The sequence below is a fragment of the Ascaphus truei genome, chromosome 8 (genome assembly GCF_040206685.1).
Source record: "Ascaphus truei isolate aAscTru1 chromosome 8, aAscTru1.hap1, whole genome shotgun sequence".
Classification (NCBI taxonomy): Eukaryota; Metazoa; Chordata; class Amphibia; order Anura; family Ascaphidae; genus Ascaphus; species Ascaphus truei.
This window is the reverse complement of record NC_134490.1, coordinates 26,134,443-26,152,179: the sequence shown is the minus strand read 5'-3', so window position 1 is coordinate 26,152,179 and position 17,737 is coordinate 26,134,443. Positions and strand designations below refer to the sequence as shown.

The 17,737-nt window shown below is 39.8% G+C and overlaps 1 protein-coding gene across 1 annotated transcript in view; it reads right to left on the bottom strand.

Annotated features, from left to right (window-relative positions):
• PKD2L1 (polycystin 2 like 1, transient receptor potential cation channel) overlaps window positions 1-17,497 on the bottom strand; it is a 38,595-nt gene extending 21,098 nt beyond the window's left edge. The window contains exons 1-4 of the mRNA XM_075610888.1: window positions 17,142-17,497; window positions 6,996-7,109; window positions 2,753-2,880; window positions 2,281-2,534 (exon numbers count right to left, since the gene is read on the bottom strand). Of these exons, the coding sequence (XP_075467003.1) occupies window positions 2,281-2,534; window positions 2,753-2,880; window positions 6,996-7,109; window positions 17,142-17,430 (785 nt within the window). The 5' untranslated portion in view covers window positions 17,431-17,497. The remainder of the gene's footprint in view (window positions 1-2,280; window positions 2,535-2,752; window positions 2,881-6,995; window positions 7,110-17,141) is intronic.
• Between the last annotated feature and the right edge of the window lie 240 nt (window positions 17,498-17,737).

The following is a 17,737-nucleotide window of genomic DNA, read 5'->3' as shown; positions in this document are numbered from 1 at the left end:
TGTGATTGTATTGTGTGATACCTTCCTGAATAAGCCCTGTTGTTACCTGCAACTTGGAACCTGTGTCTGCCTCACGCTGTCATTAAAACTATTAATAGCACGTTCTTGTACAGCGCTGCAAGTTTTACGCAGCGCTTTACAGAGACATTTTGCTGGCACAGGTTCTTGCCCCGTGGAGCTTACAGTCTATGTTTTTGGTTTTTGCCTGAGGCACAGGGAGATAAAGTGACTTGTCCAAGGTCACAAGGAGCTGACACCGGGAATTGAACCAGGCTCCCCTGCTTCAAACTCTCAGTGCCAGTCAGTGTCGTTATTCACTGAGCCATTCCCTCTCCCTAATAACCAGGCTAAGGCAACCTAACCACTCACACCACTAATCCCAGGCTTTACACAGCGAAACTATATTGCAGGTGTCAAAGGGAGGACAGAGGCCTCCTGTGGAGAAGGTGAAGAGGCAAAAAGAAGTGGGAAAGGAGAGAGGTGCATGTAAACCAAGAAAGAGATAAAACAATTATTTGCTATATGACAGTGGTGGCCAAACTCAGACCTCAAGAGCCACTGATAGGCCAGGTTTTAAGGACATCCCTGTTTCAGCACAGGTGGCTCAATCAGCAGATTTGAAGGATATCCCTGCTTGAGCATGGGTTTTCCATATCCCACCAGTGCTAAAGCAGGGATATCTTTAAACCTGGCTTCTTGGTTGCTCTTGAGGACTGAGTTTGGCCAACCCTGTTATATGACAAAGGTTTGGCGTTCAGGAGGATAAAGCTGATAATGCAACAGACAGACAAGAAATCAGGTGGTCTTTGTGCTTGTTATTACTGTATAACCATGAACAATTTATATTTTATCCCTTGTGAAAATTAGCAGCGTTATACCTTTTATTGGACCCACAAATAATGTACAACCCTTTGAATTTTTAAGGCTGTGGTGGCCTTACTTACTGAGCTATTTAACTAGCTTCATTCCTGGCCTCTGATTGGCCAATCCAAGAACCAAAGATATTAGTCTCTATTATTACATGCTTTTATAGACAACCTATGAGAACTAACATTTACCCTTGATACCTTGCTAGTAAAATCTGCTTGTTTCCTGTGTGTTTCTGAGACCTTCAGACCTTTGGCTATTGCTGTTATGGCTGCTTATTCTGTGCCTTCTATAACCAACTTCTGATTAGAACCCTAGCCTGTGCCCAACCTTCTTCCTTAACTGCTCCCTCAGTTCTTTCCACATTGTCCTCGACTTGTTCCTGACCTTGCTCACTGCCTATTTCTTCAGTATGATGCTTTGACAATTGGTATCCTCATGATGACTCCCCTCTCTACATCCCCGGCTCCTCGGTAAACCCTAGCCAAACCTCACACGGTTCTACTTCCGGTGATGGCAGTAGTTAAGACAGTCTAATACTATATATACATACTGTATATATACATATAAATAAATAAATATATATATATTTTACAGGTTAGGGAGAAGGCATTGCCGACTGGTAATAGAGCAGGAGAGACAGTTTTGAATCCTAGTGTCAGCAATTTGTGTTATTGGGCATGTCCCAGACTACCAGGCACTAAAACAAGATTAGAAGCTCTATAGGGCAGGAACTTGTTCCAAGGTCACCAAAGAAAAAGCCACAACATCATGTTCTATTGACGTAGGTGCTTTTTACTGTCTTAATAAAATGAGTCTGATTGGACAGCTGTATGTACTGCCAGCTCTGCCAAATAAAATTTAATTATTATATATTAGCTACGAGTTTGGTACTTCAACCGACATATAATATGACCCACCTGAAAAGTCATTGTCACAATTATGTATTTCCATAGTACATTAAAGTGACTTCATGACATAATGCATACAATCTTTTTTTGACATTGGCCTTTAAAATTTGCACTTCCATGTACAATTTATTTCTTTGTACGTCTTCTATCACGCAATTTAGATTGTAAGCTCTTTGGGGTAGGATACTATATACCAAAATGTGCACTTATTTGTATTATTCATCCCTGTATTATGTCTTATATATGCTATCCTAACACTAGCTACAGGGAGGGACATATAGTAGATTACACTTCATTGATTTATCCATTATAAGCCAGCATGGGAGTTTGGGACTACATACATATATTATCCCTGTACGATAACATACTCAGAAGAGGTGCACATATCATTTATGTTCATGTGGTGTAAAAATGCTTGTTCTATTACTAAAGAAAATACAAGATCTAATAGAGCACAAAACATTTGCTGCAAAATTCTCTCAGTAGACCAAAAGGTACTTACGCTGTCCCATTACTAAGTCCAAATGGATATGTGTCCTCTTTATCTTCGGAATACACATCATAGCAACCAGAGATGTCATCTTTAAAGTCTTGATGTACGACACAAGAGTTATTTTTTACCTTCAGCTGACGAACGCGGGGGACCCCAAGCAATAGATTCTCATAGTATATAAAAGAATGAGAACTGTGATCTAAAGAGTCGTTATTGTACCATTTAGTCCAATAAAGACCGTCCAGCAATGGACCCTGGGCATACTAGACAAGAGATAAATAAAGTGGCGTTAGTAAAGCAGTAGTTACACTCAGAAGAACAATGGTTAGCTTTATAGAACATAGCCTTACGCCATTATTCACACCTGTCTATATATATCACCAAGTATGCTTCTCCTGAATTATACCCAGTGAGATGTACAATAAAAGTGATTGCTCATCAAGTGCGTGAGAAAGCCAATACAAAGAGTATTTATACTCACCGACCAAAAATCAGCCATTCTGCCAATGGATTTGAATGTAACGCCATTGTCTGCTGGTGTATCCAGGAAAAGTTTAGACATCACATTTGTGTAGTAGTAGGTATTGGAACTTGTCATCCCATAAGTCACTACAAATATATATTTGTTAAGATCAATAAAGTAATATTATTTGAGCAATTATTTTGTTTATTGATAGAAAATACACCTAAAAACATAGAAATGGTTGTTACAGTATGTATTTATATATATATATATATATATATATGATTTTAATGTAGGGGTAGACACCTTTATCTGACTGACAATTAAATTAAAAACGTCTTCATTATGACAGTTTCTTAATTGTAGTAAATGTTGAGCCGTATTTATTAGGCAGAGCTACTCTTTGGATATGTTCCAACAGAGCTCAGTAAATATTGCCCATAACCGTGAAGGTATTCTCCAGCACGGTAAGGTGTCTCAGGCTACGTCCCCACTGTTTGCGCTGCACTCGCGCCTGCCTGGCTGACGACGCGTGATGCTCTGATACCCGGTCTGCAGTGAGCTGCAGGGGGAAGGACAGAGGGGGCGTGATGGGGGAGTGACAGGGGCGCGGCCATGACATCACCTGGCATGTTCGCCCTCATTGGCTGAACCGCCGGGGGGCGTGGTCACTGTGCTCGTCGTCAGAATTGAGCACAATTTTCTTGTCTTCAGGGAAAAACTGGTAGCGCAGCGCGGCAGACACCCTTGTAGTGGGCCCGGCCCAATTGAGGGGTGGCTGCAGGCAGCGAGGACCTGGCTTTATAGAGTAACACTGCTAAGTAAATATGGCCCGTACAATTGAACAGGCAGTAATGTGTCCCAGACACGGAAAAATATCTTATGGCATAACACTGCTTAGTAAATATGAGCCGTTGTGTTTCTTGCCATCAGCTTCAGGGGCACCTGTATGTACAAGATGAATCTCATGGGCAAAAGAATCTCACAGAACACCAATGACCCCCATAGCGGGCGCTGCAGCAGGCAGTGGGGACCTGGCCTAAGGGCCATACATAAATAAGCAGTGCTGGAAGGTATTAGCACTGCATAGTAAATATTGTTGCGATAGTCTCTATACACTGGGATTGCAATACGATGGACGATAGCCTCGGGTCTGTCAATAAAACCACATGTTTCAATGCATCATGAACTATGTGGTCCCAGTGTAAGAGAACTAAGAGAACAAATAAACTAGTAGCCGACTGGTGTAGTTTCTATTCCAATTTTCTATCTGTCTCTTATAAAATCTGAAATATAACTTCACAATCTAAAGGTTTTGCCATTGGGCGCAATGCAGCATTCCTACGATTGCTAAATATTATATAAATGATCATTTCATTTACTTTTAATACTAAATACCAACTCAACAATGCATAATGAATGAAACAGGTGTTTTCTCCAGTACAATAGCTCTGCACAATGCAAACACATTTATGGCGAAATAATGTTTGTTTTGAAATGTTTGTACAATATAGAGTATGGTAAAACTAGACAAAGTAAACTTGCATCTATGTAATTATATCTTCTGTAGTCATTCTACTATCTTTAGTTTAATCCCTTATTTCCAAAGCAAAAGTAGGCCTTCCCAGAGCTTGGAAAAAGACCTTAAGCCAGTGGTTCCCAAATCTAGTCCTCAAGACACACGAACAGTGCAGGTTTTAAGTATACCACTTCTTGAGCACAGGTGTGTAAGAGACATGTGCAGAGGTACAACCAGGGAGACATATTTGGGGAAAATAAACCAAGGCTTTAATTCAGCTCGCAGCTTCAAGCAATACAGTTTAACTAAGCAACCAAATAAACAAAAATCCTATCACTTGGTAAGGGCTTACTCACTGTCCCAGTCCCTATCTGCAGGGCTGGGAAGATAGGCCTCTTGCTAACCTATGACCCCAAAGTTCAAAGAGGTACCTGTAAGCAGGGGGCTCTTTATGTCAGTCTCTGAGTTGTGTCTGTTGGGGGGGCCACCCTTGGGTGGGTTCCAGGGTCCGCTGCGCGCTGGCTGTAGAGGGTCTGGTTTCTGGGTATCTTGCTGGCAGCACAGTCCTTCTGTGCTCAAGACAACTGTTCTTATGAGTCTCCTCAGGCAACACAGTCCCTCTGTGCTCAAGAGATCCCCTGTAGTTTAAGCAGAGGCTTTTCTACCTGACTGATGAGCCGTGGAGAATGACTAATTGTCACTAGCTGCAATTAACCAGCTCTCTGCTGGACTCATCAGCCAGATACAGGCTTCCTATTTGGAGCCCTATTTAGACAGGGTTTAAGGCCCTGTCACAAGGTGATTGGGCCACCTGTGCTAATGAGAGACCTGCACTGTTGGTGTTCCTGGAGGACTGGATTTGGGAACCATTGCCTTAAGATATTAGGAACATTAAAACATTGTAGATTATGGACCTAGGAAAAACAGACAGAAGGGCTTTACATCAGCTATAGGAAAATGGATAAATTGCCCTTTAATTTTAAGTTCCTCTTGGGGTTTATGTATCAACCTTTCAGTATCTATTGCCATTAGGAACATGGAGTAAGAAATTGCCCTTATGCTGACGTATAGCATGGCATTTGATGGAGTTTATCACAAATCACAGATGTGGCTCGGGCCAAGTTCAGAGCATACAAGGCGGGTTTCCTGTTCTTTTTAGGGTAGCTGGGGGAGGGATTCAGGGCCATGTGATTGCAATAACAGTGATTATGGGAACTTGGTACCAAGTCTGTGGCACATTTGTGAGAAAATACCAATACACACTGTACACCTAAAGTATGAATTGAAAGTGTGGCTGAACACTGGAGATACACATACAGATGTAGACAGAGATTGTTTTTCTTCGGCACTCTGACAAGGTGCAAGATTACAGCCGTGTGAACAATTTGTTAACCGCACCTCATCCGTGTTCCATACAGTTTACATATAACATGCATATGCTTTCAAACAGTTTACATATGTAACGGCTGGACCCCCCTTGTCTGACCCACCCAATCTCACATTGGCCCGTGTGGTCTAACCGGTCCCCATTACAAGGTCGTGTGTGGTGGTGCACCTGCGAGTAACAGGACTCCTGAGTCTCCCGCTTGATGGTATTAGGGGATGTCATCAGGATAGGTAGCTGAGGTAGTGGGTGCGAGTCCAACTTACTTCATGTGCAGCGCCTCCACCTCATCAGGATCTGTGCTTCCGCAGGGAGATGGTCCTGGCGAGGAACTCCTTCTTGGTGGTGCCATCCACTGCTGAGTAACTTCACACTCACCCAGTGGAGGTATCTTTAACAAGGGCATCTTTATTTGCATGGTATGGGCAAGCTGCCCCTCACAGATAACAGCTCAGCCGCTCATCTCTTTGCAGCACTTCATTAGGAAGGTCCCTTTTCCCTAATAGAGCTGCTTTCCACCTTTACTCTCAAAGAGATTCCCCAGCTTCTCTGGCTGCTGTAATCTCCTTTCCTAAGCTGCTTTGTCTTTCTCAGCTCCTCTCTTGAGCTGCTCTGTCTGTCAGCTCCTCTAACTCTGTTCACTCTGCTGAGTATGCTCACTGACTCACAGCTAGCAGGAGACACTGCAACATTGTTGCAGACCTTCATGTGCCTCTCAGTGAACAGAGCAGCACAACAACAGGAAACTGAACTTCTAACTTTAGGCAGTGCTGTGTCTTATATCACCCCCCAGAGAACAAACCTGCTCTGTACCACTAAGTGTGGGCACAATGCATGTTGTCACTTCCTTTGGGGACATATGACACCTCACCAGGGTTTGAGGGCAAACCTCCATTGATTGTTGCTGGCAATCCTGCATACTTACCAGGTTTACTGCCAACATGAGAAAGAGATATGTACACCAATCTTACACTTGGCTACACATATAACACACATGCGCACAAATGAACTGCATTTGTGTTCCATACAGTTTACATATAACACGCATGCGCACAAATGAACTGCATAAGCATTCCATACAATTTACATATAACACGCATACTTACAAATTCAAGGAACCGCTTGTGCGTTCCATACAGTTTACATATAACATGCATGCACACAAACGAACTGCATATGTGCTCCATACAGTTTACATATAACACGTATGTGCACAAATCAACCGCATATGCTTTCCAGACAATTCATTAATAAATAGTCCCATCAGTATCCACTGTATTTCCATTACAAATTTAAATGTGCACAGTAATAGCGGCAAACCTCAACATGGAGAGTGTGTCATCTTTCTGCATACTCACAAAGACAGATGTCCACCAAGAAGACAATGTAAACAAGTAGCTCTCTCAGTGTTGTCTTGACATAAAGCTCTCGATTTTCTGCTGTATCTTCTGTCAGAGTTGTTCCCCAAAGTCCTATCATATTAAAGAAGAAAAGTCAGAATAAACATTTATTTATTATTTATAAAATATTTTACCAGGAAGTAATACATTGAGAGTTACCTCTCGTTTTCAAGTATGTCCTGGGTTTTTGTCAGTGCATCGATATTTCATTGTGATCTACACTTGAATCCACATTGACTGTTCCAGATTTCAGATGAGTTAGGTACTTCCTATCCTTGTATGCTTCTATTATCATGTCTATACCAAGAATTTTTTAATCCTTTGATTTGCACCCACCACTTCTACTGGAAGGCGACACCATGCATCTGCTACTCTTTCAGTAATTACATTTCCAGCTTTGATGCATGGCCGGGGAGGGGTACTAATTGATGTCCTTCCTTACGTCTAAGGGGGTTATTTACTTGCATCTGCAAAACTGGGGCAAGGCAAAATAACTGCACCAGATTTATCAATGAAAGAAAAATGCCCATTGCTTTTAATGGGATTCATTTTCTTCCATCTGTTTTTTTCCCCCTGGTTCTGCCAGGATAGGAGAACCCAAAAAAGGAGAGGCAGTGCACAGCCGTGCGGTTAAAAAAGGCACTGGACGTGTATGAGTGAGATCAAAGACTTCATTTAATGAACAAACATATACGTCTTTGATCTCACTCATACACGTCCAGCACATTTTTCATTGCACTGCTCTGCCTCTCCTTTTTAGTTTCCCTTACCTTGTGGGTATACCGTGACAAGAGCACGCCTACCGAGGAGAAGGAACTCACCGTGACATCAGGATCCCTCAGCGGCTCCATTAGCGGGACTGTATGAAGTGACTTTGTTCATACAACCTTTTGGGAGCTGTTTTGAGCCAGTGTGACTAACAGTGGGGTTTTTCAAACATCAGGGGGTTGAGGTTGGGGATGCGCTGACCCCCCCCCCCTCCCCATACTGGTTGGATGATATCACATTAATGCACACATTGAATGGGCTCGACTCCAATATCAAATGTATATATCGCTCATGTTTGTTGTGTGCACAAGGACACATTATACATTCCGATGTACACTATATGTGTTCCCCTAAAGGTTTTGGAATCAGATTGAGGAATTCTTTCCCTACATGTGTTTTGGTTCTGCCAAGAGACTTTAGTAAATAACTCCAACTGTTTACGAGGGCATAAACATAAATCATATCCCTGTTGGCTTTTTGCACTACACATTTTGTTGGGGGAGGGAGAGTGAATGTTATTGTGTGAATCCCCATCTCTGCCAGTGTTATCCGTGTTATGGTTTTAGTCCTCCCGCCGCGTCTTGACCATGCTTGGGATATTGCTTGCACGGGACGGTAATGATGAATAGAGATGAGCGAAACCTCTGCAAACTTGGCAAAATATGGATATGTGCAGCTGGCAAAAATATTGTGGAAATATGAAACCTCCAAAAATTACCAACCAAGAATATCTTCTTTTTTTTTTTTAGATCAATTGTCGCAAACATTTGACCCAAAAAGTTGGCAAATAAGGGTAAATACTGGTGAATATTGAAGAGTATTGTAAACATTATTTGGTATAGAGCTTCATAAATGATTAAAATATACATACATACATACATACATACATACATACATACATAGAAGCAAACTGACATATTGCTTGGTAGTTGGCAAGATTATGAGAATGTAGCCAAAAGATGTAACCAAAACCCCAATTTAAATGAAATATTAGGAGTAAAAGATGTGCTGTGAAGCGCTATGTACATTAATGGCGCTATATAAATAAAGACATAAAGACATACATACATACATATATGTGCAGGATTTTATGCATATAAAAGGTATATACGCTATATAAGTAATAGGAAAGGGTTAGTAATCAGGAGGACATGTTGAGTTTTAGTGAATTTGGACGTGTGTTGATCTTGTGTTTTTTGTTTGTAGGTTTCTTGGTCACACTTCTACAGGATTCCAACCAGCAAATTGAAACAAAAAGTGCAAGTGCCGTTTGTACTGATGAGCTCAACTCGTGAAACAAAATAATATAACCCCTTCCATGCCTGAGACTAACAATGCATTGCAAAGAAATACCTTCAGGCATCAAAGGGGTTAACATACACGTGGGCCGACACTTTAACGGCGAAAAACCACAAGAACAAAATAGGCATAATCTACTGCTGCAATGACAGGGGATTTACTCATTTACTTTTTAATACTATAACCTGAACTGTGGGGATCTCCTGGGACTGACACGTGGTCCCCCAATGTTCTGGGACCCCACAGGTTCCTAAATATTTCTATTTTTCATGTGAATGGGAATAAAGGCGTGATAAAGCTTAGTATCCTTTTGTGGGACTGGGCTTTAGTAAGTAGAAAGTAACGGGTTAATGCAATGACCAATGCCAGCACCAGTGGTAGGTATAACTACTCTACTTTTACCAACGTTAGTGAATGTATTATCAAACCCCAGTAAAAAGTAAGGTTTAAACAGCCTAAGGACATTTGGTTCATTATCCAGGGGCTGAGCAGTGGGCCTGATCGAACTTGAACTGGAGACCCCTTAACTTCTGTTTGTGACCACCAGGGGGTGGTGGTGGTCATGTGATCGCTGCTTAAGTGATCACATGACCAGATCTGTCAGAGACACTGTCAGATTATTTCATATTCGTATGGAACATAAAAATTGACAGAGAAGTCAAACTCCTAAGACTGAAAATCAGTGATATTTGGGGTTTCTGGAGCCAAAAATGGCATTTGATCGAAAAAGTACTGATTTTATCAGTGCGACTCTATTGAAGATGATGAGAAGCTGATGATAAAAATCAGTAGACTGACAGAAAATCAGTGAGAGTTGACAGGTCTGGTACGATGCTACTGTTTATTCTATTTTATTTCTAGTACAATAATATGCATTTGATGACATAACCAATTATCCAGAAGCGAGAAAAGGGGCTACCATTTTTTATACTTCAAAAATACTTAAATTATGTATATATATCAAAAGATAAAGTCGTTCATATTTTTTAAGCAGGGATGGGCAAGCACAGCTTCAGTTATACACCCAGACCACAAGAACCTAACGGCTCAGCTGAAACATAGTATAAAACAAAGACACAATATTGCACCATTATAATGATTTTATTTGATTTATTTTTTCCTCCAACACATAATCATTCAACGATTCTTCTCATAATCCCTCTCTTTTACTATAACTATACATAAAATAATAATAATAATAATAAGGAAAACAGTCTTGGTGACAAATGATCAACTTCTATTAATAATCTCCTCCATCCACAGGCTCAGCCCTCCTCTCCCTTTCTCTCTCCTTTTGATATTTCTAATATAACAGTTTTCTGGGATTACAAGGCCTGTTTATTATGCTGAATTGATCTGCCAAGTACTCCAGGAATGGACTCCATACACAGAATGGTTTAATTGATTTATCATTATTTAAGGCTGTTAACTTTTCCACCACCAAGATTGACCAAATTCTCTCATGCTAGGCTGTCATCGGAGGAGTTTAGGGGTATTTCCGGGGTGCTGCCAAGTATAGTTTTGCTGCCATTAATAGAAATGGGAAAACGTTCTTGGACCTGATGCTATTGTTCTTTACCTTGGAAAAAAAACAAAATCAAAACGCGTTGACGGAGTGGTCATTTCCGGGCTGTTATTTTTCAATAGTCAACTCAAAACTTGTTCAGTATCTCTGAATACTTAAGCAGCTCCACCAAATGTGCATGATCTGGCTACTGCTGAAGGGTCCAGATTACTGACCTGAAACACTCTCTTCTCTAAACCCCACCGGGGGCGCCATCGGTGGAAGAATGTATTTTCTTCTGTGTTCCACATTTTTTTATTGTCTAAGCACATAGCCCTCCAAGAAAAAAAAAAATCTAAGTTTACTGACTGAAAAATACATATAATTGAAAAAAAAAAAAACATAAAAGTAACATGTTTTAAAAAAGAATATTTCCATTTTTTTTTAAATTTCCTTACATTACCAAATGAGCCAACACAATGAGTGGCAAGCATCTTACCAGGGTGGGGTTTACTAATGTCAATCACATCCCTATGCTATGACCCATACCGCCTCGTTTCCCTATTTATGAGGCTGCCTCAAGATTTGCTCAAAAAGAATAATTATTCTGCTTTTCCCCCTGAAAAATATTCCCCGAAACAATGTATCTCAGTAGAAGACGGATCAATTCACATGTGTTTCAGTGTATGCGCTGCACCAATGTTTAACCTCTTCAATGCTGGTGGAGCCAGCAATGTGTCTCCGGCCTCTCAATCGCAGAAAGGTTAAACTCAAAAACAATTTTATTCAAAACTTTAACCTAATTTTGATGACATTTTTCTTGCAGGGTGCAATGCTAAAGATTCACACGCCCATAAAATAACATTGATCTTCATTGGATCAATCTGGGTTTTCAGCTGCTACATGATTTCTCTGTAAAACTTCCAAGGACCAGAATCAGTGAAATTTAGGGATTTTGAACCAATAAAGCGATTTTAATGATAAAGTGGTGGCTTTTTTATCAGTGAGCTCCAGGGAAGTCTATAAGATCACTGATACTACACATCAGTAATACTCACAGAAAATGAGTGAGATTTGACTCCCGGAAGTAGATATGCAAATGGAACATAAGGTACTTTGGCCTTTTTGCTTTCCATAGGAGCCACGTGTTGTCTTAAACTGCTCAAAACCTGCATTGAGGATTCTTTTGTTACAAAATAAACCCACTGTTCAATAGGGGGAGCAGAGTAGTAATGTTACAGTCAAAGCAGCAAAACATGTAGCACTGTTCAACTCCGGAGACCCCCTGCTTCAAGAGATACTTACCTCCCAAGGGGGTGTTGGTATCTGCAGCCAAGGGAACACTTGTGCCTAACGAAATGGCGGCTTAAATGTCCCACCAGCCGATAGGAAGCCGTGACGTCATCCCTTGCAGCTTCCTATAGGCCCGCCTGATCTGGACATTTAAACTCCACAGAGATACCGGCACCCCATAGGGAGGTAAGTATTTCTGGAAGCAGGGGGTCCCCGGAGCTGAAATTAGCACAGTTCAGCTCCGGAAACCCCCTGCTTCAATCCTGTAATTACAAAAATTGTCAAACAGATCGCGCAGTACTACATTTTTTGCTGCTTTAATGAAAACCAGGAGCTCCTCATTAAACTCTTTACCATCAAACAGCTTTGTCCTCTTACTCCCAGAACAAATCCCCACACAGATCAACAACCTGACAAAAAAAACAAATCAACTCAATCACTAGCAAAATTAAGGAACAGTATGCGATGATATAGAAAAATTATATCCAGCGATCAAAGAAGCTGGAGACTTATCACAGCCTACAGGGAGAATACACCTTAGGTTGCCTAATGGTTGCCCTAGCTCGGGCCTGCCCATGGCCTAGAAATAGAAACCGGTTAGACAAAGACAGGACTAGAAGCTCCGAGAGATGAGACTGCGCCAGCGATGTGATCTAGGAGAGGTAGTAGATGAAACACACGTCCTGCTGCGTTGCACACAATACTCTGAAGTGAGGAGTGCCCACTCCGAGTAACTCACAGCTCATATCCAGAACACAGAAGGGAACCAAAAAATAGCGATCCTCCTGGAGAAGACGAAACCACAGCTCTAGTAAAGTCGTGCTAAAGCTTAGCCCCCTTTGCTGGATCTGGGCTACAGTAACTTCTCACCAAATGAAGTACTATAGCTAGAAGAAATGTCAGAACTGGGTAAAAAAATTGGTAATTATTGCTCAGATGAGGCCCCTTACACATGTCACTTGAATGAGTTCACTTTGGTGCTAGGAGGGATTGCCCCTTTAACAGCACATACTGTAACGCTGCATTTCACTGTATTTGAACAGGGGCTTACGAATATGGTTGGTAAAACGTGGCACTACGTTGAAACATTTGTCAATAGATTTATTTAAAACTTAATTTCCAGTCAAATGTCAATGATCTCGATTGTGCCACTGCTACGATATTGGGGGTTGAGGGTCAAAGGAATAATTCTAAGCACCATTTATTTTGGTTGCAGTGAAGTTGATGATCGGGTTGTACTGGCAGAAAATATGACACTATATTCATGAATATTCAGCTGCTATGTTGCTTGGTGTCTCCACCAACGGTAATGCTTATGCTAATAATGTGAGTGGCATTGCTGTCTTTAACAGACAGCAGTCACTATGCAATATGCCAATACAGAAACAACTGCAACTGATAAATGCAAATTATCACTAGAAACATTCTGGCAATGTCTTTATCGTAACTCCTATGGTGAATTGTCCTTATTCATACCAGTATATAGTGTATATAAGCAAGGCCTCAATATGGGTGTAAACAAATAGGGTCATATACACTAAAGTGTGATAGACATTATTATCCATTCAAGTAAATTCTCAAATTGTAAAGTCTTTGGAGTGGGGGTCCCTTCTTGTAACGTGCACGTTATTCTAACACCTGTTCTGCGAAGGACAAGAAGAATTGTGTACAATATAAATACAAATATACAGATATATACCCAGCAGCAGTAAAAAAAAGTCTCTTCTTGTATACACAAAGGCTCTTATCACTTGTCTAGACACAAAAGCTCTCCTTTCTCTATGCAAACACATGCATGTTTCTCTCTCCCTGCACTATTGTTTATAACAAAACACTAATGTGATGAATAGTGAGCTATTTATAACACTCAATGTGCTATCTTCCCTTCCAGATAGAGATGTGCGCATGTCTTCAAAACAAGTGCTTTGCTACATTTTTCATAAATTTCCAGTACATGTCACAATTTTTGTCATAATATATATATATATATATATATATATATATATGCAAATGTAAATACAACTGTATGCTCATCTGCATGTCTTAGGCAGGTCTGTAACCCCGCCTTTCCCCATTATCACCCAGCACACAGCACTTCCACTGCAGCAAGGGATTCTGGGAAATTACATGCAAATGAGCACACAGTGCCACTTTTTGCTTCAAAAACCATTTTTAACATGGTTCCCTATATATAGTACAGATATAAATAAAGAAAATGTACCAATTAATTCAAGTATAGCAAACTGAAATGGATGCTACAGTATGGTTACATAAGCTGCCCCCCATTCAATATGCCGTATTCTCTTTGCGAGGGAAGTAAACCCTATCTAAACCCCAAAGGAAATATGTCTAAATCGTATATTAAATAGGGGCCACTGTATGATGAAAAGAGCAATGTACAGTATTTGAAATGTTTGCAATTTACAGATAAAGGAGTATCATGATTGGATTGTAAAATAAGCACATTACCTGGCTGGAATATACAAGTAACACCACCATCTGCTGACTGCTTCTAAAAATTACATTGGTTAATGTATTTTTTTTTTTAAATGCTGAAAAAGTCCAAACTAGTCTGTTTCAGTAATTTTATGGAACACCAAATGTAGCTTGTAATTTGTCATATGTGTATTTTCTAGCCTGGCCCAATGGTTATCCAGGAGAAATGCGGGCCCTGAAGTTCTAGACTGGCCAAGTCTCCCATAATCTTGGGTAGACCCTGGAGACATTTTCGTTCCCTGTGTGTGCTGACTTTTCTGTATTGCTGTTTTTTTTGACACATTAAAGAAGAAACTTGGTGAGCCCAAAAGTAAAATGTAAGTCCTTCATTATTTTTGAGCGCTGATACAGTTTGGTTTTTGTAGACTCTGGGCAGGAGACTGGCAGTGACTGTACGTGTCTATCTTAGCCAGCATGCATCCACCAGTTGTGTATATATACACACACACACACACACACACACACACACACACACACACACACACACACACACACGATGAATACATGTATGATACATAATACTGTGAACTTATGCAAATCTTATTGTCCTCTATTGTGCCCCTACAATTTGAATCCCCCCGTGTGCCTTTATTTCTCCACCCATACACAATGTTTTCTATAATAAAGTTTGTCACCCTGATGTGCTCGTCCCATTTTCTTTTTAAAATTTTGGACATATTTGGGTTGTACTTGGGTTGTCGGTGAATAACTGCCGTGGCTCAGTGAGTAAAGACACTGACTAAAAACAACAATGCTACCTTCAAACCACGAGAGCCGGGTTCAGAATCCCAGTGTTAGCTCTTTGAGACCACGGGCAAGTTGCTTTATTTCCTGGTTGCCCATGCATCAACATTAGAGTGTAAGCTTCATGGGTCAGGGGCTATCAGTGCTGTATGCAAACAAAATAATTTTGTTATTATTAATACTTATCTGGCGCTCTCACATGTTATAGACATGGGGCTCTAAAAAACTTATGGATACTGTTTTCAATTTAGAAACATTCTGGGGATTATTTAATAAGTCTCCCAGCGGCAGAACGGGGGTAAAGCCAGTGCATAAACTCAGCACGGGTGTGAAACATTGGGATTTTGCCCTGTGATAAATTTGGTGCAATTCTTTTGCCTGGGACTAGCCCCAGTTTGGCAACCCGGGAGACTGATAAATGATCCCTCTGACATCTGTGGATTTGAGTTTTTTTTATAGAATGGGAGACTTCACTTTGAGTATAAATCTCTTCTTTTTACGTCAGCCAAGCTGTTCATATGTAACTAGAAAGTAGTGGTGCTGCAGGTTTCCTAACACAGGAGTAGTGGTGCTCTGAACCTCCGCCTACAACCATCACACTTTGAACACTGATTGCAGATTCAACCACATGTCATTTTTCCTTAATTGTTTCATTCGAAAAATGAACATGTTTCTATTTTATTTTGGCCCCTACAATATGTAATTGTAAATGTATCTGCTGCCACTTATTATTCTCCCCTTATATGTGCTTGGCTAATAGCAGCAGGATAATTTATTCCCAATTTTTTATTTACTTTTTAAATAATTGATTAACATTTTGCCTGTTTACAGATTTATCCTGAAAGAGATTAGGCAAACATTGTAAAAAAAAAAAAAAAAAAAAAAAAAAAAAAAACTCTTTAAAGCATTCAACTGTAGAGACATTAAATATATATATATATATATATATATATATATATATATATATTTTAAAATTGTTTTCCTGCTTTGAATTCTGTTTAGATCTGTCAATCACCTGCATTTAAACTGTTATTAGCTTACTTTTATCTGAAATGGTCTTTTCCTAAATTGAAACCCTTATGGGATAATGAATTCTATCATCAATAGTGTTATCACTGATACAAACTTTCAATTTTCATAAGGAAGCATAATATAAAGAATATCCTAGCAATTTTTTTTAAAACTCAATGAGCATTACAAAGCATTTGTAAGTATACCGCACCTCTTCTACACATACCTGGCACTGATAGGTGTATATGTTAGTTTAGTTTAGCTATTTAAAAATTTTTTTTGTGGAGAATGATATACGTATCTCAGTTCACAACATAGCATCTATAACACTGAGCAAGATTTTAAACAAACAAGTTTACCATAAGTTAGTACAAGAATGGACAAAACAAAAACTACTATATTTTAGCAAAGCAGACATTTGGCATGAACAATCCTTGTTTACAGCAAGGTTATGTAGATAATAGTTTTATATCTGCTGTCATTTATTGTGGTACTCTATTATGTTTTTCCACACATATATTTTGTTCATATTACACAAACATTAAACAGCTGCTACATTTTCAGACTTAAAAACTTTAAATTAATTCTCAAATATACTGAATGCAGAATTACTGTCATTGGTTAAAGTCTAATAATCTATTCTTCTATTTATAGAGGTCTATAAACAGCCATTATGTGAGTTTCCTATACTCACCCATATGGTACAGTATAATTAAATGCTTCAAGACACTGCAGTGCACTTATATACAGCATAGTTCCCATTTTTCAAATACATTTGTCACTGATCAACAGATTAACCTCTTACTATTTTACTCTTACTATATTCCTCTTACTATATTACTACATTTTAATATAAAATCACCACCCAGATGTGCATGGAAAAGTTCACAGTTAACATACCCCTTTCAAACTAATCCCAGGGACCTACACTGGTTTCACCATCATCCTTGAATTATCATAATTTTTTTAAAGATCCCTGCTTTCCTTACCTCTTATTCCTTTGGCAATGTGCAAGCAGAACTCTGAACACAGATTTGATCTTTTCCTCATTTTCCTATCCTCTTGATAAGGTGGTGGATCGCCCAAGTGGTCCATAGTGTCATAGGGATTCTCCAGAACAGTTTTGGGGTTGTAAATGGCTTTAATCTTCAGAGAAGGAGAACCATCATAGGCTGGATTATCCCAAGCTTTTTTCCCTAGGTTATCCATTTCTTGCTCTTCCTGGGCACTAAAGTGATTTTCTGCTCTGCTCCTAAGCTTAGAAGGATTCATAGTCATCTACTATAACTTGTACCTATGTGCTATTCTTCACAGGTTAACTCTAGTACTGTAGGTAATGGATATGCACTGCCACAAGACACCTACTGGAACTGTAAACTCTGGTAGTGCTACTGCTTGGGTCTTTATATAGTGTCATTCAAACATGTTATTGTCTATACAGTATGACAGAGCAGCCAATTGTGGAAAAAAAAGGTTGTCTCTGAATGTCACTCTGCTGTGAACATGATGATTGCAGTTAAAGTCTTCTACAAGCATGTCTGCTCTCCTTATTACAGTTAGTTACAGAAGAGAAGGATGAGACATA